Source organism: Stegostoma tigrinum, chromosome 4 (assembly GCF_030684315.1).
Source record: "Stegostoma tigrinum isolate sSteTig4 chromosome 4, sSteTig4.hap1, whole genome shotgun sequence".
NCBI lineage: Eukaryota > Metazoa > Chordata > Chondrichthyes > Orectolobiformes > Stegostomatidae > Stegostoma > Stegostoma tigrinum.
This window is the reverse complement of record NC_081357.1, coordinates 80020257-80045116: the sequence shown is the minus strand read 5'-3', so window position 1 is coordinate 80045116 and position 24860 is coordinate 80020257. Positions and strand designations below refer to the sequence as shown.

General features: G+C 41.5%; 1 protein-coding gene across 6 annotated transcripts in view; it reads left to right on the top strand.

Annotated features, from left to right (window-relative positions):
* The window catches only part of ift172 (intraflagellar transport 172), a 182322-nt gene that overhangs the window by 95103 nt on the left and 62359 nt on the right, over positions 1-24860 (top strand). For all 6 annotated transcript variants that reach the window (XR_009445692.1, XM_059645467.1, XM_048530809.2 and 3 more), the window contains 6 exons: positions 618-762; positions 6843-6932; positions 8795-8892; positions 13370-13505; positions 14155-14271; positions 23516-23658. Coding sequence is in view for 5 of the 6 variants with exons in the window: in XM_059645467.1 (XP_059501450.1) it covers positions 618-762; positions 6843-6932; positions 8795-8892; positions 13370-13505; positions 14155-14271; positions 23516-23658 (729 nt within the window). In the remaining variant the exon portion in view is untranslated. The remainder of the gene's footprint in view (positions 1-617; positions 763-6842; positions 6933-8794; positions 8893-13369; positions 13506-14154; positions 14272-23515; positions 23659-24860) is intronic.

The window sequence follows — 24860 nt, the reverse complement described above, 5'->3', positions numbered from 1 at the left end:
TGGATACAGCATTGTTTTGGTGGGGTCTGGTGGTGGGAGAGGGGTGTAATGTTAAAAAGAGATGACATTCAGGGATGGGGAGGTGGTAGTGGTTGGTGATAGCAGGCAGTTGGTCTACCTGTAGGCAGCTGGTCTACCTGTAGGAGGGTGGAATCTGTGATGCTGGGCAGCTCTGCAGGAATGGAAACAAGTTAACTTGGAATGTGAGGACATGCTCTTTTTCCTTCTAATCCTTGGTTAATTCTGGAAAGGCAAACATCTTTACAGTGCAGCTGCCCTTATTTTAGCTTCTATGTTTCCCGAGCTCTCATTAAGCTACACAAATGAGTACTCTGCTACCTTGCTGGTATGCTTGATCCTGTCCCCCCTCCATTGAAACAAGCTCTGAGCAAGTTTGAGTTGGAGGACAGATTTGATTTTGAGACATTTAGAATGTTATGTTCCTAACCAATTTTAATGGGTTTAAATTACTCCCTCTGTAAAACGCAATTGCCTGTATGTTTCAAAGGGTGAAACTTGGTATTTGCGATAACTTAGTAATTGTTCACAACAGTTAAATTCCATGCTGACTTAACATGTAAGCTATATTTAAAGAAGCTTTTAAATTTGTTTTTCAGCTGCTCTATAAAGGCGATTGACGCAAGTGTTGGAGCTCGACAGTGGAAAAAAGCAGTCCATATTCTTGAACTTCAAGAAGATGCAACATCTTACAAGTACTATCACAAGATAGCACAACACTATGCTTCAGTCCAAGAATATGAGGTTAGAAAGTTAACTTTGAAACGTCTGCTTCTCCGTCTGTCTCACTCTCCCTCTCTCTTTCTACAGATGCTGCCGGATCTGCTGTTTGTGGTTCTAAAGTTTAATTCCACAGTTTAATTTTAACCAAGGCTTAGAGGATCCCTCACAGATGCATGCCTTTTGCATACAAGCTTATTGACCTATGTAGCATGAATGATGCTGTCATCCCAAATGAGGCCACCAAATGTTTTGTAATCTGGTTAAGGACCAATAACTTTGTTGTTTAAAACACTCAAAGTTTGAAATTTCAGGTACTTAGCTAAGAGAAAAAATCCACAAAGTTTCATGGTTTTCAACAAATAAATGAAACTTGAACGTACAAAGTTGGAGTACACAAAGTTTTAAAATAATCTATAATATATGCAACACTTACAGTATAACAGTCAGAACTAACATGATGTAACTGTGGGTTAACAGACAAACTGTGGTCAAAAACCCGTGGAGCATATTAAATTGCCAATATACTCGAAGTAGGTCACGCAGATTTGTCAGTAATTCCCCAGATATTAGTGACACTGTAGGTCATGAAGTTAAAACTTAATCTCTTTCACATGGGATTCCAATTACTCCAAACATCTAACTTCAAAACTCCCTTAAAAGTCTGTCACCGATTGCATCCATGACTGTTCACAACCTGGTGGGTCAATCTCCTTTCCTAGGATTGTGCTTCCCTGGATTCCAGAACTCACTCATGGGCACAATTCCAGTCCTTTTGCAAACAACTAGTTTCACTTTTCATTGAGAACTGTCAATGTGACATTACCCGCCTCAATTTCACTGCCCCTCTCAACAAATCCAAGCTATCACCCTCCGAACTGACTGCACTCCGTGCACTCAAATCTAACCCTGACTTTGTCATCAAGCCTGCCAGTAAGGGTGGTGCTGTTGTAGTCTGGCATACTCCCCTACCTTGCAGAGGCTGAACGACTGCTCTCAGGTACCTCCTTCTACCTTCCCCTGGACCATGACCCCACCATGGCACATCAGGCCATTGTTTCCGCTACAGTTATGGATCTCATTTCATCCACTGATCTCCCCACCTCTGCTTCCAAGCTAATAGTCCCCCAACCCCGCACAGCTCCTGCCAAAAATCCACAAACAGGACTGTCTGGCCAGACCCATTGTTTCAGCCTGCTCGCGCCCCACAGAACTCATCTCTTCCTACCTTGACTCAGCCTTCTGCCCCCGGTCCATTCACCACCCACATACATCCATGATTCATCTGACGCCATACGCTGGTTTCAAAACTTCCAGTTTACTGGTCTAGTCACCTCTTCTTTACCATGGATGTGCAATCGCTTTACACGTCCATTCCCCACCAGGAGGGTCTTAGGGCTCTCCGCTTCTTCCAGGAGCAAAGGCCTGAACCATCCCACCCACCATCACCCTCCTCAGCTTGGCCAGTTTCACCCTCAACAACTTCTCTTTCAACCCCCCTCAATTTCTTCAGGTAAGAGGTGTTGCCATGGATACCTGCATGAGCCCTAATTATCAGAGATAATGGGAACTGCAGATGCTGGAGAATCCAAGATAATAAAATGTGAGGCTGGATGAACACAGCAGGCCAAGCAACATCTCAGGAGCACAAAAGCTGACGTTTCGGGCCTAGACCCTTCATCAGAGAGGAAGCCCTCTGATGAAGGGTCTAGGCCCGAAACGTCAGCTTTTGTGCTCCTGAGATGCTGTTTGGCCTGCTGTGTTCATCCAGCCTCACATTTTATTATCTTGAGCCCTAATTATGCCTGTCTTCACGGGGTACGTGGAACATTCCTTGTTCCAGTCCTATTCCGGCCCCCACCCACAACTCTTTCTCTGATGCATCGCTGATATCATGGATGCTGCATTCCTCTCTCGTCTGGAATTGGAACACTTCATCAATTTCGCCTCCAATTTCCCCCCTGCCCTCACTTTCACCTGATCTGTCTCTGACTCCTCCCTTCCCTTCCTTGACATTTCTGTTTCCATTTCTGGGAATAGACGGGCCACTAATATCCATTACAAACCCACTGATTCCCACAGCTACCTGGACTATACATCCTCACATCCTACTTCCTGTAAAGACTCCATCCCATTCTCTCAGTTCTTCCATCTCTGTCGCATATGTTCAGATGAGGTCAACTTCAACAAGGGAACCTCTGAAATGTCCACCTTCTTCCTCAACCAAGGAACCCCCTGTTCCGTTGTCATCAAGCTCCTCAACCAGATCCAACCCATCTCCCACACTTCCGTCCACACCCCTTCTCTTCCCTCCCGCAACAGTAATAGGGTTCCCCTCATCTTCACCGACCATCCTACCAGCGTCCACATCCAGAAGATCATCAGACTCCATTTCTGCCACCTCCAGCAAAATGCCACCACCAGGCACGTATTCCCCTCCCCTCCCTTGTCCACCTTCAGCAGGGACCGTTCCCTCTGGGACACCCTGGTCCACACTTGCTTCACCCCCAACACCTCCGCACAGCCCTATGGCACCTTCCCTTGTAACTGACAAAGGTGCAACATCTGTCCATTTACCTGCTCTCTCCCCAGTATCCAAGGGCCCAAACATACCTTCCAGGTGAAGCAACACTTCAACTGCACTTCCCAGAATCTAGTCTACTGCATTTGCTGCTCACAATGTGGTCTCCTGCACATTGGGGAAATGAAGCATAGACTTGGTGACCGCTTCGCAGAACATCTACATTCTGCTCGCAAAAAAGACCCTGAACTGCCTGTTTCCTGCTACTTCAATGTGCCACCCTACTCCCTGGACAACGTCTCTGTCTCCGGCTTGCTGCACTCTTCCAGTGAAGCCCAAACCAAGCTGGAGGAACGACACCTCATTTTCCACTTGGGGACCCTACAACCCTCCAGACTCAATATTGAGTTCAATAATTTTACGGCCTAAATTCTCCCATGTCCCAGCTCCCCACCCACACACTAAGCCTTGTTATCACATAGCCTGCCATTACATACTCCCTGTTATTAATCACTAACAGTCCCCATTAACAACTATTCACCCTCCTAGCCTAATTGTTAGCAACTCCTTTGTCCAACTGTCTTTCTCCCTCTTTGGGCTCTATCCTATCGATTACTCCCTACCCCACCGAGCTCCCTATTTTCTGCATATAAACTGACATTTACCCAGCCACCATCAGCTCTGAGGAAGGGTCACCAGACCGGAAACGTTAACTGTTTTCTCCTTCACAGACGCTGCCAGCCTTGCTGAGTTTTTCCAGCAATTTTGTTTTTGTAACTACTTTCACTGAACTGACACTGCCCTCAGCTCCTCAGAGCTCCCCTGTTTCTCTACTGCACCAAGCAAAAGCTTGTGAGCCTCCTTCATCCTCTCTCTCAGATTCACTGAATTATGAATCACTCACAGGACTTATTATCATTAGAATTCATACAAGCTCTACAGCATGGAAAGAGCCTGTACCATTTCACAGAAAAGCGTCCCACTGAGACCTAGCCCTCCCCACCCTATCCTCACATTTACCCATGGCTAAGACACCTAACCTGCACATCCGTGGATAGAGAAATTTAACATTGCCAATCCATTTAACCAGCACATTTTTGGTTTGTGGGAGGAAATTAGACACCTGACAGAAACCCATATATACACTCAAAGCTGGAATGGAACTTGGGTCCCTGGTGCTGTGAGGCAGCAGTGTTAACTACTGAGCCACCCTTCTTCCAGGCACCCACTATTCCAAGGTTTCTCCTGAGCTCTAGCACCAACTCTTAGCTGCCACTACTGCACCCACTCCCAGGACTTGCCTGGAATCTACTGCAGTGGCATGTTTTTGATGTGGTGCTTCTTATTAGAGATAAATTAAAAAGAGTAGTCTTGAGTCACGTGTTCAGCAGCACAAATCAATCTTTATTCAGAGCTCCTTACCAGCGTGACATGAGAGAAGCCTCTTGGAGACAGACTCCAAGACACTCCACTTCTCCCAATAAAGTGCAAGATGTTTATATATTCTGTGCTTTATGCAACTTTGCCACCAGTAGTAGCCACATCTCATCTAACTTACACATCCAGTCCTGTGAATGCACGATCAATGATGGACAACTCTATGGACAACCTGAGGTGTTCCTATGATCTCACACTGTTTACCAAATATTCTTATCACCTATCCTTGGACTTTCACAATGCATCTTACTGCTGACATTTGCACCCATTATTTGCACCTCCCTGCTATGGGTGTTTCTGTTGACTATCTGAGGTTGCCTGTCCTAAGGAATTCAGTTAAATCCCCTGTTGTTAGTTTGTCGCGTGCATTTATAATTTCAACATACACATATAGATTTATTTGAAAAGTCTTGATCATAGTGGGATTAGATGTCTTTTTTTACAAACTTTGAACTAGCTGATAAAAGGGCTTCTTTCAAAGTTTTTCCTGAGTTTTTTTTATCAGAACCAATCTCTGTCCAAGGCTGATTAACTACAGAAAGAGTGCAGAGCAGTTTACAGGAATAATTCTAGGAATTAAAAACTTACGATTAGATTGAATTTATTAGGTTGAAAAAAGTTGGGAATGTTCTTGAAAAAAACAAAGGCTGAGAGAAGATTTGATGGAGGATTTCAAAATCATGTGCAGGCTGGACATAGTAGATAAACCGTAAGCTAGTAAAAGAGAAAAGAACATGAGGGCAAAGATTTAAAGTGGCATGCAGACAAAGCAAGGGTGATGTGAGAAAACTTTTTCACAGAGCGAGTGGTTAGGGTTTGGAATACGCTGCCCGGAAATGCGATGGAAGTTAGTTCAATTAGTTTAATCCTAAGCCAATCAAGAGATCATTACATTTAAGTTTCTGCATTCTAATATGATTCCCAACTGCACAAATTCTGTCAGTGGAACACCATTCCTAGTTTCAGTTGTGGAATTGGTTCTTGCGGGTACTATGAGAACTAGAAACTTCCCTTCCCAATCCAAATTAGTATTCAGCTGCAAGGAGATGTCATTAACCCTAATACTGGTTAGGTACACAACCTTTGGAACACTTGGTCATGGTTGAAGAGAATAATATCTAATTTCTGGCTGTACTATCCTTAACACATTTCATTCCTCCCAGCTAAAAACTGCCATAATCCAGTTGCTCATCTGCCGAATAGCTCTGCTTTTCTTCTATGCAGGTAGCAAGTACTTTGGAATTGTTGGTCAAAATTGAGGGCTGAGGCTTCTCAACACTACAGTTTGGATCTCAATGTCTATCTGACTCAAAGTCACGCCCTGCTGACCCTGACCATTAGCCAACTCTGATGTTCTAGTATAGCTACAAGGGACTACTGTTTCCAAAGACACAGTATTTAAGTATTGCTCCTCCTCCCTCATACCTGCAATGACTTCAGCTTAGATTCAAGCTCAGCAGCTCTGATCCAAAACTGGTCAGGTACAGACACACACTCCAATCCCGGACAATCAGATCTGTGGTACGGCCCACAATCTCAGCCATATTAGTGTTACTACTATTGTTGTCACTATTGCTGTTGATACTACACCTCGCCTACAAAGTTTATGCAACTGTGTTTAGTCATTTTGTTGATTAGTTAGTAATCTAATAAAGTAATGGTGAGTGACAGTCTCTAGGTTTGGAGACACGAGTGCTCATCAGCCAATGTTTAAATAATGCCTGCTACATTTTACGTTAAGAACATCAATCCTGTTATAAAGTAGCATAACCTCTGGCACAAATAACAATATCCCAGGAAACCAAATAGAAAGGGGGAAAATTTTGTGACCATTTTCCATTAATTGAACCAAAGAAATAATTGAATATTTATATAATTTTCTTAAAATAATATATGCTGTGTACCTACTTTTAAATACGTTAAACTCCAACACAATAACGTTTTGAAATTGGAGGGGTAATGAATGCACTCAAATAAAACACTTCTCAGAATGCAATGACGACGTATCACAACAAAGGTAAGTAAATATGATTGATTAATTTTTATTTTATTTGTAAGCATATTCTGGTACATTTTAGACTTAATTATTTGAAGAGTTTTTTGTTTCATATGACTGAGTAACAATTTATTTTCATTTCATCTTTAGACTGCTGAAAGGATGTACATCAAAGCCGATCGAATCAAGGATGCTATTGATATGTACAAGCAAGTGGGATATTGGGAGCAAGCCCACAAGGTTCAGTGTTGAATTCTGATTAAGGATGGAAATTTTTGTGAAATATTTTTGAACAGTTAGCACACAGTGAACAAATCTATTGAATTTGATTGACGAAAGCCTCACCGGCCCTGGTAGAAAATTAATGTTTCATTCATGGAGTGCAGGGGAAATTGTTTGGCTCTCTGCACAATCTTACTCCCTAGAACTGACAAACTGTGCTGCAGCATGTAACGCAGTATATGTGTCAAGATTGACTTCTTAAATGTATCCAATGTAACACGTGTACCTGTCACCGAAATGCCAAGTAATGAAGCTTACAACATTTGATGAGGGTTCTTATGGCACAGTGGTAGTATCCCTACCTCCGGACCAAGCGACCTGGGTTCAAGTCCTACCTGCTCCAGGGATGTCTCCTAATATGTCTGAACAGGTTGCTGAGAAAATATCTACACCATTGATGGATTCAGAGATAGAGATTTGAAGGAACACATTCCATCGCTTTGTCCTGAGATTTATCATTTCCCTTTGTCCTACCTCCCCCGATCAAAATCTTGTTTTTAAATATATTAATCTCTGCCCTGGTTGTTATGTAGACATATAATGTTTATTCCTGCAGTCCCCAACTCCTACAGTCTCTGGCTTTAGTGCCTCGATAACATTGAAATGTAAAAATTAGAAACAAAACTTCTGGCTGATGGTACATTTGGGAGTTTCATCTAATTGTAGAGTAAGATCATGAAAAATAAGAGCAGGATAAGTCATTCAACCCATTGAGCTGCTTCTGCAACTCAGTTAGATCATGCCTAATCTGATCGTGACCTTAACTGTGTTACCTGTCTCCACACCATAACCCTTTGTCAATGGAATATTGTCTAACTCAGCTTTGTGTATGTTCATAGGATCCCTCGCAGTGTGGAAACAAGCCATTCAACCAAACAAGTCCGCACCAACCCTCTGAAGACCATCTCACCCAGATCCATTCCCTCTACCCTATATTTCCCATTGGCAAACACAATAACCTACATATCCCTGGACACTTAAGGGCAATTCAGCAAGGTTCTGCCTAATCTGCACATCTTTGGACTGTGGGAGGAAACTGAGGCACTCAGAGGAAATTCACACAGACATGGCAAGAATGTGCAAACTTCACATGGACGATCACCTGAGGGTGGAATTGAACTCAGGTCCCTGGTGCTGTGAAGCAACAGTACTAACCACTAAGTCACCATGCCACCCCAGTGACTAAACCTTCATTGCTTTCTGTTGAAGAGAATTCCAAAGTCTTACAACCTTCTGAGAAAATAAAATCCTTCTTTTCACTATCTCAAATGGAACACCCCTTTTTTAAAACTGTGGTCCCTAGTTCTAGATTCCTTCCCAAGAGGAAACACCCTGTCAGTATCTATCCTGGTTGGAGCTCAGAATCTTATGTTTCAATAAGATCACCTCTCATTCTTCTAAACTCCAATGAATATAATCTGTTCAATCTTTCCTCAAAAGATAGCCCTTTCATTCCAAGAATCAGCCTACTGAAAACAAATTCCTTCAGTAAGGAGATGAAAACTACAAAGTACTCTGCGTGCAGTTTCACCGGTGTGCTGTATAATTGAAGCAAGCACATTTTCGCTTTTAGTTTGTGATTTTCATCGCCATTATAAACATGAACGTATACTTAAATACTGAGCTAAATGGATCTCAGCATCCAAATATTGTTATTAGAATGTACAACTTTACTATTTTTATAGAACTCACAAATCGGAGGAAGTCTGTTAAATAAGCAGTATACTGTGTAGAACAGTATTCAATGTCATGCCGATTTATAATTCATGAAGATGTGGGCATAATTCTAAAGCAAAGCTTTTCTTTTGGAACTGTTGTAGTTGGCTATAAAGTGCATGAAGCATGAAGATGTGGCAGTTCTATATATTGATCAAGCGCAAGAACTAGAAAAGAAAGGAAAATACAAAGATGCTGAAAGGTGACATATTATTAACAGTATAATATTCAAAATTATATAGAAATTGTAATTAGTTTCAGGTTTTTTTGGCACAAATGATCCAGGTTAATGCTTATCTCCCACACAAAAATGGTCTGAGGAGAGCCAGGAGGGGGCACGAGAAAGGCTTGGCAGAACGAATTAGAGAAAACACAAAGACATTTTACACTTACGTGAGGAATAAGAGAATGGTCAAAGAAAGAGTAGGGCCAATCAGGGATAGCATAGGGAACTTGTGTGTGGAGTCTGAGGCGGTAGGGGAAGCCCTAAATGAGTTTTTTGCTTCTGTCTTTATGAAAGAAACGAACTTTGTAGTGAATGAAACCTTTGAAGAGCAGGTGTGCATGCTGGAATGGATAGAGATAGAGGAAGCTGATGTGCTGAAAATTTTGTCAAACATTAAGATTGACAAGTTGCCAGGCCCGGACCAGATTTATCCTCAGCTGCTTTGGGAAGCGAGAAATGCAATTGCTTCGCCACTTGCGAGGATCTTTGCATCCTCGCTCTCCACTGGAGTTGTACCTGAGGACTGGAGAGAGGCAAATGTAATTCCTCTCTTCAAGAAAGGAAATAGGGAAATCCCCGGCATTTACAGACCAGTAAGTCTCACGTCTGTCATCTGCAAGGTGTTAGAAAGGATTCTGAGGGATAGGATTTATGACCATCTGGAAGAGCATGGCTTGATTAAATGCAGTCAACACGGCTTTGTGAGGGGCAGGTCATGCCTCACAAACCTTATCGAGTTCTTTGAGGATGTGACTAGAAATGTTGATGAGGGTCGAGCTGTGGATGTGGTGTATATGGACTTCAGTAAGGCATTTGATAAGGTTCCCCATGGTAGGCTCATTCAGAAGGTCAGGAAGAATGGGATACAGGGGAACTTAGCTGTCTGGATACAGAATTGGCTGGCCAACAGAAGACAGCGAGTGGTAGTAGAAGGAAAATATTCTGCCTGGAAGTCAGTGGTGAGTGGTGTTCCACAGGGCTCTGTCCTTGGGCCTCTACTGTTTGTAATTTTTATTAATGACTTGGATGAGGGGATTGAAGGATGGGCCAGCAAGTTTGCAGACGACACAAAGGTCGGAGGTGTCGTTGACAGTATAGTTGGCTGTTGTAGGCTGCAGCGGGACATTGACAGGATGCAGAGATGGGCTGAGAGGTGGCAGATGGAGTTCAACCTGGATAAATGCGAGATGTTGCACTTTTGAAGGTTGAATTTGAAAGCTGAGTGCAGGATTAAGGATAGGATTCTTGGCAGTGTGGAGGAACAGAGGGATCTTGGTGTGCAGATACATAGATCCCTTAAAATGGCCACCCAAGTGGACAGGGTTGTTAAGAAAGCATATGGTGTTTTGGCTTTCATTAGCAGGGGGATTGAGTTTAAGAGTCGTGAGATCTTGTTGCAGCTCTATAAAACTTTGGTTAGACCGCACTTGGAATACTGCGTCCAGTTCTGGTCGCCCTATTATAGGAAAGATGTGGATGCTTTGGAGAGGGTTCATAGGAGGTTTACCAGGATACTGCCTGGACTGGAGGGCTTATCTTATGAAGAGAGATTGACTGAGCTCGGACTTTTTTCATTGGAGAAAAGGAGGAGGAGAGGGGACCTAACTGAGATATACAAGATAGTGAGAGGCATAGATAGAGTTGATAGCCAGTGACTATTTCCCAGGGCAGAAATGGCTAACACGAGGGGTCATAGTTTTAAGCTGGTTGGAGGAAAGTATAGAGGGAATGTTAGAGGCGGGTTCTTTACACAGAGAGTTGTGAGAGCATGGAATGCGTTGCCAGCAGCTGTTGTGGAAGCAAGGCCATTGGGGTCATTTAAGAGACTGCTGGACATGCATATGGTCGCAGAAATCTGAGGGTGCATACATGAGGATCAATGGTCAGCACAACATTGTGGGCTGAAGGGCCTGTTCTGTGCTGTACTGTTCTATGTTCTATGTTCTAAGAATAAGTGCAATTCCATATACCTGAGAACCCGTTGCATCTCACCCCATAATACAATTGGCATGAACTGGTAGGCAGGAATGGGTTGATCATGGTTTTTAAACATGGTTTGTAAAAGAAAGGGGAGGAAAGGGGAACATTCTTTGAAGGATATCCTGTGCATATTCAGGGAACCCCCCCCCCCCACGGATATTCTCCCCCTTTTGTTTCTCTTGACCTGGCCTCCATAACTCACTCACCCACCCTTTCAAGCATGGGACTTATCTACCATCAAGTTATGTGGGTATTCTTAAATTTCCAGCTGTACCTACTAGGTACTGAATTCTGCTGCTCCTGGATCTGCTAGAGCTGCCATCACTAAGGGGCATAAGTCCCACTCCTTTGCAGATTTTGCTTGCCAGAATAATGTATTACGTTTGCAGGACGTCTGTGTGCACCACATTATAAAAAAAGTAACTTGGGTGTATCTCTGGATATAAGAAAAGTAAAGGAACTGGATTTTTTTGGGCTTTTATGGTGCAATGATCATGTCTGGGTCAGGAAGCAAGGGTTCAAGTACCACCTGTGCAGAGCTGTGTTTTAACATGCCTGAATAAATTACTATAACTTGTAAAATCGAGCTGGGTTCTTGTGTTAGTAATTAGTTCCTCGTTTAGTTTGTCCATTTGATTTATTTAAATAAAAGAAGAAGAGGTTAAGTTCTTCTGCAATGGGAAGTCAGCTTTTAGGTTTGTAAAGGATCCAGAAGGGAAAGGGGGAAACTGGCACCTTTGCTAAACCTACACGTTTACAACAAAATTCTTGCAAATCTCTGAAAGTGTTTTGCTGCCTAATTCAACAAATGGATACTGATCTGGTAAATCCTTAACTAAAATTGATGTGAACTTCACTCTAACTGGGGGTCTGATTTACTATTTAAGAAAATAATGCACAGAAGATCACATAAAGGATAACTGTTTGAGGAAGATAATTCACTAATTAAAATTAGAACTACTGTCTGTGTGAACAGTAGTTCTCTTACTGTTGGGCAGGTAATTCCAATTAGCACTTTTGATTTGCAAAGTCTCTTTTAAATACCTTGCTTTCAATTCATCTCCAAGGGAATGTAATAAACCGTAAGGGCACATTGTTGCATTGCGTAATAATATATAGAATGCATTTCCAGTACATTCATGTTTCAATGTCACCGAATAAGCATTTATATGTTTTTTTTAATCCTTCATGGAATGTGGCTGTCATTGGCTGAGGCATTTGTTACCTATCCCTAGTTGTCACTGAGATGATGATTCGCTTTTGTTGGAGATGATCACTGCCTAGCACTTGAGTGGTGAAAAAGTTACTTGCCACTTGTCAGCCCAAGCCTGGATGATGCCGAGATCTTGTTGCATTTGAATATGAACTCCTTCAGTATCTGAAGAGTCACAAATGGTACTGAATGTTATGTAAACATCACCCAACCTCCCCACTTCTGATATAATGATGGAGGAAAGGTTATTGCTGATGCAGCTGAAACTGGTTGGGCTTAGGAAACTACCCTGAGGACCTCCTGCAGAGATGCTTTGGGGGTGAGATAACTGATTTCCAACAACAGTTTGTTATGACTGTAACCCATGGAAAGACTTTCCCCGATTCACTTTGACTCCAGTTTTGCTCAGGCTTCTTGATGCCACACTCAATCAACTGCAACTGGAATTCAGCTGTTTTTTTGCCCATGTTGTGTCCAGGCTGTCATGAGTCAAGTGGCTCTGGTGGAACCCAAACTGGAGCCGGTGAGCAAGTTATTGCTAAGTAACTGCTTCCACCACTTTACTGGTGTTCAAGATAGAGTGATGGGGTGCTAACTGATACAATTGGATTTTTCCTGCATTTGTGCATTGGACATACTTGGGCAAATTTCCATGTCATCAGGTTGATGTTCCATTGGAACAGCTTAGGAACATATAAGTTCTGGAGCACATGTTTTCAGTACTATTGCAGGTATGTTGACAGGGATCATAGCTTTTGCAATATAAATTGCAATATCCTTCAGCCATTTCTTCATATCACATGGAGTGAGTTGAATTTGTTAAACATTGGAATTTGTGATGCCTAGGACCACTGGGAGACACCAAGATGGGGCATGGTTTTCTTTCACTGTATAATGAGATGCGTACCTTTGGTGTGTAATTCTGAATGAATAGGCCAAGAACTGCAAACTAACTCTATTCCAGAAAGTTTCTTCTGAACTATGCATCATTAAACTATAAATACTTTTTTCTATTCTTAACTTCTTTTTTAACCTTTGCTGCACACTGTGTACAGAAGATAGTTTCCCCCACCTTTTTTTCCTACTTTGTTGAACATCACAGGATTTGGTATGTGTAACCACAGGAGGATCTTTAAAGGCATTATATCCACTGCACTGAAACATAGATCAAAAATTATTGTATCTACATCTGATATTCTGTGCCACAAACAATAGATATATTTGTACGATGTTGTAATGACAATTAATTTTTTGCTGCAGGTTGTACATTACAGTAGATGAACCTGATTTAGCAATCACAATGTATAAGAAGCTTAAAATGTATGATGACATGATTCGACTTGTAGCAAAATATCACAAGGACCTACTCACAGACACCCACCTTCATCTTGCAAAGGTAAGGGATAATGAATGATTACAGGTCAACTATGTTTTCAACAGTTTTTCAATAATCTGGTAGTACTGGATCTCTACAAAAGTACGCAATAAGGTGCTAAAGTTTATCATATAAGTTTTGTGAAAACTACAATGGAAAAGGTGCCGTCAAATTATTATTTATTATTTAATTAACATTTAAAAATCATTGTATTTTTATATATACGTTATCAATGATTTTAATACAACATGAATGCAATTCTAAATCTTGATGCTGCATAGGTTGAAAATTTATACTTAACTATTTTCAACTGAATTTTCCTACTAAAGTAAGCTGCTTTTAGATTTATTCCGATGTTTTCTGTCAAGTTATGATGAAGCTAATGTATTTCTATCTGTTACTTGCATTTTTAAAAGTTTTTAGATAGTTTTGCAATGCTATATTTATAAACATGATGATTTCCATCATCACGTGCTACAAATGCCTCCGAGATATGAAAGAAAGTGTTATGGGGATCTAAACCATACGTGTTTGCTGTTTTTTGTAGAAAGTCATATTAAAGCCTTTGCAGATGCAAGCAATTAAGTAAAAAAAACTATAAACAATTCCCAAAATCACTTCTAAAGTTTACCTGATTAAAGTTCATTTTAATTTGCATGCAATTCTGTAGGAACTGGAAAGTGAAGGCCGTTTTCAAGAAGCTGAGTACCATTATTTGGAAGCAAAAGAATGGAAGGCAATAGTGAATATGTATCGTGTCAATGATATGTGGGATGAAGCCTATAGGGTAAGAAGATCTGTTTTATTTGAGACACCTGTGTGTTTGGGCTTAACGTTCCTGACAATTTGGGAGCAATAAGGCATGCGGTGAGTTGCTTGTTAGTTTACAGAAACCTGGCATTAAATGTAATGTGACTGTCAGTGGCTTTTTAACCTAGCTATTTTGCTATTATATTGTTCACAGTTTTAAATGAGTTGATCTAATGATGATCCACATGAGTTAATTTCAGTCTTAACGCATAAAGGGATGGTCCAAATATTCAATTTTATGATTCTTTGGAATTGGAAGTATAGCAGAAAGAATCAGCAAGATAAAATCCAAATGCCGAAATGCTTTGCTTTGTTTTAGTAATGCTTCCTTGGATATGATGTAAAGGGCTATAAAGTGCACAAGATGACTTTCTTCACTATGGAAGAACTTGCTACCACTATGGGTAGAAAGAAGAAATCTACTGGAAAAGGAAAGAAAGTCTAGCTGGTAGTTGTCTCTGAATTTAGTGACACAAGTATGCTACTGGGGAGATCTTGTGGTGTACTGAGTAGTACCCCTGCCCTGAGCCTGAAACTCAGAGTTCATGTCCCACTCTAATGTTTGATGGCCAAGGAACGAGTAGTGCCAAACAGGTTGAGTATCAACTTATAAGTCTTCCCAACACATGACAAAAGCAGTTAGTCGTCTCGTGAAAGAAATTCCAGCCTTGAGCATCATTATCCAAAGCTACATTTACGGATTGATTTATTATCACGCGCACCTGAGTACAGTGAAGAGCTTTGTTTACAAGCAGTGCAGGCAGATCATAGAAAGGAAGGACATATAGGTCATAGGATGAAAAAAAACTAGACAGAGGAATACCATTTACATTGCACAGGTTTGTGCTTGGCAAGGTCAACATTAGCAAAATCAGCTTTATTTGAAATTATAGAGCCCATTCATCAGTCTAATAATAGCAGGAAAGAAGCTGCTCTTGAACCTGCTGGTGCATGTGTTCAAGCTTCTGTATCTTCTGTTTGATGGAAAAGCTTGTAGGGGAGCATTGCTGTGGTGCGATGGGTCTTGAAGTTGTTGGCAGCATTTCTGCAACATTGGGCCATGTAAGTAAAGTCTGTGGATGAAAGTTGGCTTCTATGATGGTCTGAGCTGTGCATATCACCTTCTTTGGTTTCTTATGGTGCTGAGCAGAGCAGTTGCCGTACCAGGCCCTATGCACTTGGACAGTATGATTTCAGTGGTGTATCTGTAAAAGTTGGTGAGGGGTGTTGTAGACATGCCAAATTTCCTGAGCTGCCTGAGGAAGAAGAGGCGTTGTTGTGCCTTCTTTTCCATCACTTCTACGTGGGAAGTCCGGAGCACGTTGTTGGTTATTGTCACTCGTAGGAAATTGATGCTGTCCACATTTTCAACCTGAGCACCTTTGATGTAGGTAGGGGCATGTTCTCCTCCCTTCTTTCTGAAGTCAATGATCAGTCCTTTAGTTTGCCGACATTGAGAGAGAGGTTATTCTTATTGCACCAGGTCACCAAGCCCCCCATCACCTTTCTGTATTCTGCCTTGTCGTTGTTTGATATCCGTCCTATATCAGTGGTGTCATCAGCAAATTTGTAGGTGGCGCTTGTTCAGAGGTTGACACCAAAGTCATGAGTGTACAGGGAGTACAGTAAGGGGCTGAGAACGTAACCTTGAGAGCTCTAGTGCTGAGTGTTATCGTGGCGAAGATGCAGTTGTCTGTCTTCACTGATTGCTGTCTGTGGGTCAGGAAGCTGAGGATCCAGTTGCAGAGGGCAGAGCCAAGACTTAGGTTATGTACACAACATGAATGTAATAGTATATGTTGTCACAACAACTGGATATTTGGTGTGTATCAGATTGCTGTGAACAGTATTGTGTTCAAAATCCTTGTTTCAGTTTTAGATCTTATAATCTCTACAGTGCAGATAAAAGCCATTCAGCCCAACAGAACAACACCGAACCCATGAAGAGCAGCTGACCCAAACCCACACCCCCACCCTGTCCCCATGACACCTAGACACTACAATCCACCAAACCAGTATGTCTTGGAATTGTGAGAGGAAACTGGAGCACTTGGACAGAGATTGCAAGAGGAAGTTTGGTGTTATGTTTATGAATTCAGTGCTAAAAACAATTCAATTAACTAAGCAAAGGAAAAGGTAGTTCTATCATACATTTCCTGAAATCCTGATTTGTGTATCACCCCATGTCCTGACACTTCAAGCCTACACTAGTGCAATCATTCCTCTGTATGCAGCGAGAGTTCCATTTCTGAGAACCCCCATGAGCCTGAAAAGTACAGATTAAAATAGGGTAAAAATCACAGATACACAAATTTGTCCATGGATGTTGAATTTTGTTGCTACTTACTTTTTGATAGCTAGGTGAATTCATGAGTCGTGAACTCACGGGTGCAGAGGATTTACTGCATATCGGTTCTTATGCAATGTACCCTGCAAGTACATAAAGAACACCAAGTTAACTCTCATAACACCAAGTTAACTTTTGCCATGGTCTACATCAATTAGCAGCCCTGGTAAAGAAGCCAGTTGGATTTCTTATATATTTGAAACAAAAATAGAAATTGCTGGGAAAGCTCAGCAGGCCTAGCAGCGTCTATGGACAGAAGTCAGAGTTAACATTTCGCATTGAGTGACCCTTCCTCAGAACTTCACAGTATAGCTACTAGATTCATTTAGTAGGCAGGAGAGTCAGACCAGCAAGTAGCAGGTCAGAGATTTGGACTTAGAAATAGTGGGTAAAAGAATCAGGCCGGGAAGTGGTGGGTGAAAGAGTCAGGTGGGAAGTGGTGGGCAAGAAGGTTGGGCGGGAAAGCAGCAAGTGGGGAACTTGGCCACTAAAGTGTCGGGTGAAAATGTTGGGGAAGTGGCGATTGGTATAATCAGGCAGAGAAATGGCAAAAGGGGAATTTAGCAGGGAAGTGGCAATTGGGATAGTCAGGCAGGTAAATGAAAAGTTGGAGAGAGACTTAGCCTACAGGACCAACTTAGTGTGTATCTTTTATACTTTAACTTTTAAAAGAAAATAAATATGATTCCAATTATGGAAAATCTGATTTACTTTAAATTGTTTCAATTAAAAATGCACTTTTCAGGAAAGCAAAACAACTTGAAGCAAGGAATTACAGTTCTGACCTTGCATGTGATTCTTTGAATGTTTATTGAAGATTTACATAATTGATTCCAAATTTACTGGGATGACAGATTTTTCATATCTGTAGAGATTATATTGAATAGGTCTAAATTCACAGGAATTTTGAAAAATTGTCAGGGTGGCGGGGGGGTGCCTGCTGCAGTTGCAAGGAGGTGGTGAGTAGACTTAGGGTAAGGGAATGGCTAATTTAGAATTAAACAAGGAGTATTTTGTTCACTTGGGGAATCATGAATCTTTGGAATCTCTATCTGAGAGGGCTGTGGATGCTGAATCCTTAAATATATTCAAGACCAATGTATTAGATTCCAAGGAATCAAAGATAAGGGATTAGATGGGAAAGTGAAGTTGTGATCAAAATCCACCAACCTGACCCTATTGAATAGTGGAGTATGCTTGATGGACCGTTTGGCCGACTTAGACCATTTTTTTTCCATTCTACTAGTGGTTTTCCTGCACTTGCTAATAATTTTTTCTTCATCTGATATTTTAAGAATCACAACATAAGCATATCCGAAGTTCAGATGTACAGATCTAAAGTTGTTAAAGATACCTCCAAAGTTATCAACTTACCTTTTCATACAAATGCTGAGAACAAAGCCTTTCACACACTCAGCCATGAAAGCAGTTGTGAGGTTGCAATATTTTTGGGACTTTTAAAAGCCTTGCTTTTACTGACCCAGAGTTAAACTGTAGAAGCAATGTTGATATTTCTGTAATCAAGTGATTAACATATTGAAATTGACAGCCTGCTTCTCTTGATGGGGTTGATTGCCTGCTGTCTATTACACCTTTTAATGGTAGAAGTCAGAAGTCAGCTTCCTTGGTTTAACAAACCTCACCACCCACCACCCCCGCAGCATTCCCCACCACAGCTGCTGATAAACTGACATGCTGTTGCACATTTAATCTCAGCCTTTAGGTTCATTTTGTAATTGACTGGAAGTCCTTTCATTACAAGAACTGTTCAGAATATTCTAAATCTCAAAAGATCAGAGAAATTGGTTCATCAAATTAAATAATATTTATATTTTAATATAATCATTTCACTTTTCTATATTACTGCTGTTAGTCTTCAGCTACCTATCAGTTTATTGTTTTCTTTACTTTATTCTAACATGCTAAGAGGAGTCTGCCACCTGCCAAATCCTTTCAGACTCTTTGGAGATTTCCTTTGGTGCATCTTTCTCACAGAATTTGCACGTTGCACAGCCGTCATGTATTACCACATTTTTTTCTGCTTCCCTGTAGTTTCACAGTCAAGACATTGACTGAGTTCCTTACCCTTGCCAATTATTGTAAAATTGATGGGGACATTCTGCCCTGCTGTTCGTACCTGCCACAACAGTGATTGTGTATGGGTTGTTCCTTGTCTTACCCTCTCCACCCCGCCTCCCTCCAACACCTTTTGTCCCTTTTCATGGTATGTTTTCATTTCTCATTCCATCTCTTACTACTGCCTTCCTCTTTGCCCCCCTCACCCGCTTCTGCAAATTCTTGTTTTCCTGTTCCTACCCTTCCCTTTGCTGCCAAATGCCTGGACTCACTTAAACCCACTCTGTCTTCCTCTCACATCTGCCTTATTCACTCTAGCATTTAACTCAGCTATTTTCCCTTCATGCCCTTCATTCTCATCGTCTGACCATGTTCTACCTTTCCCTCTTCACTTCCTGTCCTTTAACTTAGGGAGACCTATTACCCATATGCACTACCATAGAATATGAACTCATAATTAGTTATCATGTGATGTTGCTTCAGTCATGCTTTGATAGTTTCTTCAGCTTGTTATAGTCACTTATTTTTCTTCCTGTGTTCACACTCGAGACACTTTTTTTTTTCTCAATTTGACCAAGTGTACTTTAGTGTGCATGCCTCAATGTCATTGCACTTACGTATGATGAGCATAAACAAGAAAGTTTGTCTCCAAAAATTCAGAGGGGAGGGAAGAAACTACATTATTAAAAGACATCTTTTGTATTTTTGAAAGCATAGAAGACAGATCTTTTGGTATTAATTAGAGCACATTTCAGGAAATTGAGAGCCCTATCTCAAATGTTCTTTTCCCTACCTAAGGGACATAGGTGGCATTGATAGGACCTGCATTTATTGCCCATTCTAAGTTGCAGTACAAAGATGGTACTGGTGAGTTGCCTTCTTGAACTGCTGCAGTCCATTAAAGTAATTCATTAAAATTAGTGGACAGCAGATAATTGGCTAGTGTAAAGTGTTTTTATATGTACTGAAGTGTAAAATCTCCATGTACTATACCTAAGTCATTTTTCTATTTAAGAATGTAAAATTCATATATGTAAGATCCAATCTTTATTAAAAATTAGACAATACTGATGGTTTTCAATTTTGTTCTAAGCTGGTACAGTGTAATCAATTTACAAAAATTCATTCGTAGGATGTGGGCTTTGCTGGTTGTACCAGCATTCATTGACCACCCCTAGTGTGCTTATCAAGGTGGTACTGAGCTATTAGCAGAGTGTTGTCAGGGCCCAAAGGTTTGCCATCATTCATTGTCTCCAGCTGTTTTTTGATATTATGTGCAGCTGTGAGACGAAGGACATCTGGAGCAAGCATAATTGCGTTTTCCACGCAGCACTCTGGATGAAGCCTTATCTTTTGCACTGATGTGCAGTGCTGTCCCACCATTGAGGACGGGGTTATTTATGGAGCCTCCTTCTCCAGTAAGTTTTAATTGTCCATCACCATTTACAGTTTGATGAAACAGAACTGCAGAGCTCTGATCTGATCCATTGGTTGTTAAGTTGCTTAACGCTATTTATCACTTCCTACTTGTGCTGTTTGGGACAGAAATGAACCTGTTTTGTAGCTTCATCAGAGTGATATCTGATATTTAAGTCAGTCTGCTGCTTCTTCTGACATGCCCGTCGGCATTCTTAATTAAACCAGGATTGATCCCTTGGCTTGATAGCAGCGATGGAGGGCAGGATATGCCAGGCCATAAGGCATGAGGTTGTATTTAAATACAGGTCTGCTTTTACTTGATGACCCACAGCACCTCATGAATGCCCAGACTTGGCTTGTTCAATCTGTTTGAAATCTGTTCCATTTAGCATGTTGATAGTGCTGTACAACACGATAGAGAGTGAACAGAGGACAAGTGTGGTGGTCACTCTTCCATGGACAGATGCATCTGCAGTAAACCAATTGGTGAGGAAGAGGTAATCTATGTGTTTGTCTCTTGTTGGTTCTCCTAACACCTGCTGCAGACTCAGTCTCACAAATATATCCTTTGGGACTTGATCTGCTCAGTCAGTAAAGGTGCTGCTGAGCCACGCTTAATGATGGATTTTGAAGTTTGCCACCTGAGTCCATTCTGCACCCCTGAAACCATTAGTGCTTCCTCTAAGTCATTTTCAACATGGAAAAATACTGATTCATCAACCTAGCTCATATTTGACCTAATGCCATGAGACTTGATAGTATCAGGTAAATTCATACTGAACAACAAAGAGAAGGCAGACTAGTTGAAAAAATACTTTGGATCTGTCTTCACTAAGGAAGACACACATAGGTTTCCTGAAATGCTATGGGACAGAATGTCAAGTATGAAGAGGAACCTAAGGAAATCCTTTATGGTATTGGGAATTGGTATTGAGGAATGAATGGGACCAAAACCTGGTAAGTCCCCAGGGCCTGATGCTCTGCATGCCAGAGTGCTTCAGGATGTGGCCCTATAAATAGTGGACATATTAGCTATGATTTTCTAGCTTTCAATATAATTTGGAAGAGTTCCAATGGACTGTGGGGTAGCTAATGTACCTTTACTTCTTCAAAAAAGAGGGAGAGAGAGAGAATGGAGAATTATAGGTCAGTTAGCCCAACATCGGTGGTGGGGAAAATGCTGGAGCCATTATTAAGGATGTAGTAACTGAGCATTTGGAAAGTGGTGACAGAATCGGTCTGAGTCAGCATGGATTCACTGAAGAAAAATCATGCTTGTCAAATCTTATGGAACTTATTGAGGACGTGACCAGTAGAGTGCACAAGGGTGAGTTAGTGGATGTTGTGCACCTGGAGTTTCAACAGGCTTTTGACAAGAAAACGAAAGCTCGAGGAATCCGAGGTAAGGTGTTGACATGGATGGAGAACTTGTTGGCAGACAGAAAGCAAAGAGTTGAATAGGTAGGTCCTTTCAGAGTGTCAGACAGTGACAAGCGGGGTACTGCTGAGTTCAGTGCTGTTCACGATGTACATTAACCATTTGGACAAAAGAATAGAATACAATATTTCCAAATTTGCAGACAACACTAAGCTGGGTTGCGCTATATGCTGTGAGGAGGATGCAGAGAGGTGGCAGGATGACTCAGGCAGGCTGACTTGGTGGGCAAGTACTTTGCAAATGTGGATAAATGTGAGGCTATCTACTTTGATAGGAAGGCAGATAATTAAATGAATGATGGCAGTTTAGGAAAAGGTGAGGTGCAGTGAGGCCTGGGTGTCATATTGGAACACTCGCTAAAGGTTGGCATAAAGGTGCAGCAGACGGTGAGGAAAGCTAATGGCAACCTGGCCTTCATTAGCAAGAGGATTCGAGATTAGGAGTAGGGATATTTTGCTGCAGTTACACAGAGCCTTGATGTAGTCACACCTCGAGTATTGTGTGAAGTTTTGGTCTCCTAGTCTGAAGAAGGACATTCTTGCTATTGAGGCAGTCCAGTGAAGCTTCACCAGACTGATTCCTTTGATGGCAGGACTGCCTTATGAAGAAAGACTGGATCAATTAGGCTTGTACTCATTGGAATTTATAAGAATGAGGGAGTATCTCATAGGAACGTCTAAAATTCTGATAGGACTGGACAGCTAAACGTGGGAAGAATATTCCCGATACTGGGGCAAGTCCAGAACAAGGGGTCACGGTCTAAGACTAAGTGTTAAGCCACCAGGACTCAGATGTGGAAGAATTTCTTCAATCAGAGTTGTGAACCTGTAGAATTCTTTACTACAGGAAGCCGTTGGGGCCAGTTCATTAGCCAATTCAAGAGAGAGCTGGATGTGGCCCTAGCAGCTAAAGGGATCAAGGGGTATGGAGAGAGTGGGAGTGGGATGCTGAAATTGCGTCATCAGCCATGATCATATTGAATGGTGGCATAGGCTTGAAGGGCCAAATAGCCAACTCCTGCATGTATTTTCTGTGTCTGTATGTTTCTATCAATGTTGAATGTTCAATGTTGAGCACTCCTAGTGCAACTCCCTCCCAATGATGCTGCCACCTCTGCTGGGCTGGTAATGGTGTTTTCTGGAACATTGTGTGTAAAGTATGATTCCTTGACTGTTACTCTGACAGGCTGTTGCTTAACTAATCTGCAAATCAGCTCTCCCAATTTTAACGCTAGCCCCAAATTTTGGCAATGAGGACTTTGGAGTGTTGATAGGGCCGCTTTTGTCAACTTCAGTTTCCAGTGCCTAGATTGATGCTGGGTGCTCAATCTTAAGATTCTTGAGAATTGATAAAACTGAATGATTTACTAGGGATTTCAGAAGGCATTCAAGAGTCAACTACTTTTTGAATTTGGACTCCATGTAGGCCAGACCAGGGAAAGACAGCATGTTTTTCTTCCCTAAAGTACATTAGTGAACCTGATGGGTTTTCACAACAATTAACTATTGTTTCACGAGCATCACTGGACTTCTAATCTCAGATTTTTTTTATTGTATTCAACTTTCACATCTGTTATGGTAGGATTGGAAACTGTCTTTCTGGTTTATTCAACCAGTGACAATACTGCTGCACCATTGCTTCCCTGGTTAATGTATTGGTTTAAAGCTAATTGAACAAATGATGAGATTGAGGATGCTGTAAATACTTAACATTTAACAAAAGCAGTTTAAACCAATCACATAAAAATAGTGGTAAATATACAAAAATAAATGAAAATGCTTTTGTATCCACAAAATAAATTAATGGTGGATTCGTTTGTTGTATTGAAATGGCAAATCAAATGTTGCTTAACTGGTCAAATCTTTTATTTTTGTTAAACTTGAACAAGTTTGAAACAATTTAAAAGTTTGATTTTCATAATTTCATATATTTTCCTTGCAGGTTTCAAAAGCCCATGGAGGTGCAAATGCCCATAAACAAGTGGCTTACTTATGGGCAAAGAGCCTGGGAGGAGAGTCCGCTGTTAAGTTGCTAACTAAGTTTGGTCTTCTGGAAACAGCAATTGACTATGCAGCTGATAACTGGTGAGATACATGTTAACATAAATGGTAATTTAAGTAATTTCATATTAAATTATTTGAAATTTCCTTTCTCCTTCCTATGTCAAGCCCTGGATGAAAAGATAAGTAGATTACTTAATAATGATAGGGACAGCCTGAAATAAACCCATGACGTATGGTATCCCATCACCAAGTCACCCTTTATTTACAGGGATAGTAGGAACTGCTGATGCTGGATCTGAGATAACAAGGTGTGGAGCTGGAGGAACACTGCAGGCCAGGCATCAGAGGAGCAGGAAAGCTGACGTTTTGTTTCTGAAGAAGAGTCCAGACCTGAAACGACAGCTTTCCTGCTCCTCTGATGCTGCCTGGCCTGCTGTGTTCCTCCAGGACCACATCTAGTTACCCTTTATATACACGTACATAACACAAGATAGTGACCTAACTAGCACAAAGCAGACTTCTAGAGTGAACGGAACCTGTGACACACCTGTTTATATTTGTTAGCCAAGTCTCCCTCTTTGGAGCAGGTTAACAGCCCTAGTCAGGTATCTCATATGCCATGAGATCCATATGGCTGACATCATACCAATCACTTCATCCCTCCCCCTTTAAGTCCTGGAACACAGGACTGTTCTTTTTCTTGTAGCTTCTCCTGAGGCTTTTTTGCATCAGTTCTGTTTCTTCAGACTCTGCTTCAAATACTGGCGATATGTACTAGACCGTAGCCCAGCTCTTGTGCCTCAAGCATCTTGGCTGAAAGTCGTCTTCCGGCAATAATCGCATAGAGACTGCAACACCTGCCATTGTCCATCCTGTCCTCAGAGGTTTCTGTAACTCTAGGCAAAGGGTCAAATCCATGGCTTCTGACATCCTTGCTGGATGTTTGGAAGGGTCATTTATGTTTTGCTCCTGCCCTGTTTGCAAGCTTGTGGCTTTCATGTAGTCCAATTGCTTGTACAAGACTGTCTCACCTGCCCAAACTTTGTATGTCACGGGGCCTTGGCTTCGCGTTCGCCATGCTTCGTAACGATGCAGGGCTATTCCCATGGTTTCCACACCAAACCTTGTCCCCACTGCCTGTCTTGCTCAAAGGAGTCTTTTGTCTGGCGTTGACATTCTTGATGCCATTTCACTGCCTCTTGTACCTCCCCACTATGCCATCTAGGAGCTAACGCTACCCTGATATCATGCAGAGAAGCATTGCACATCAGCATCGCAACTCA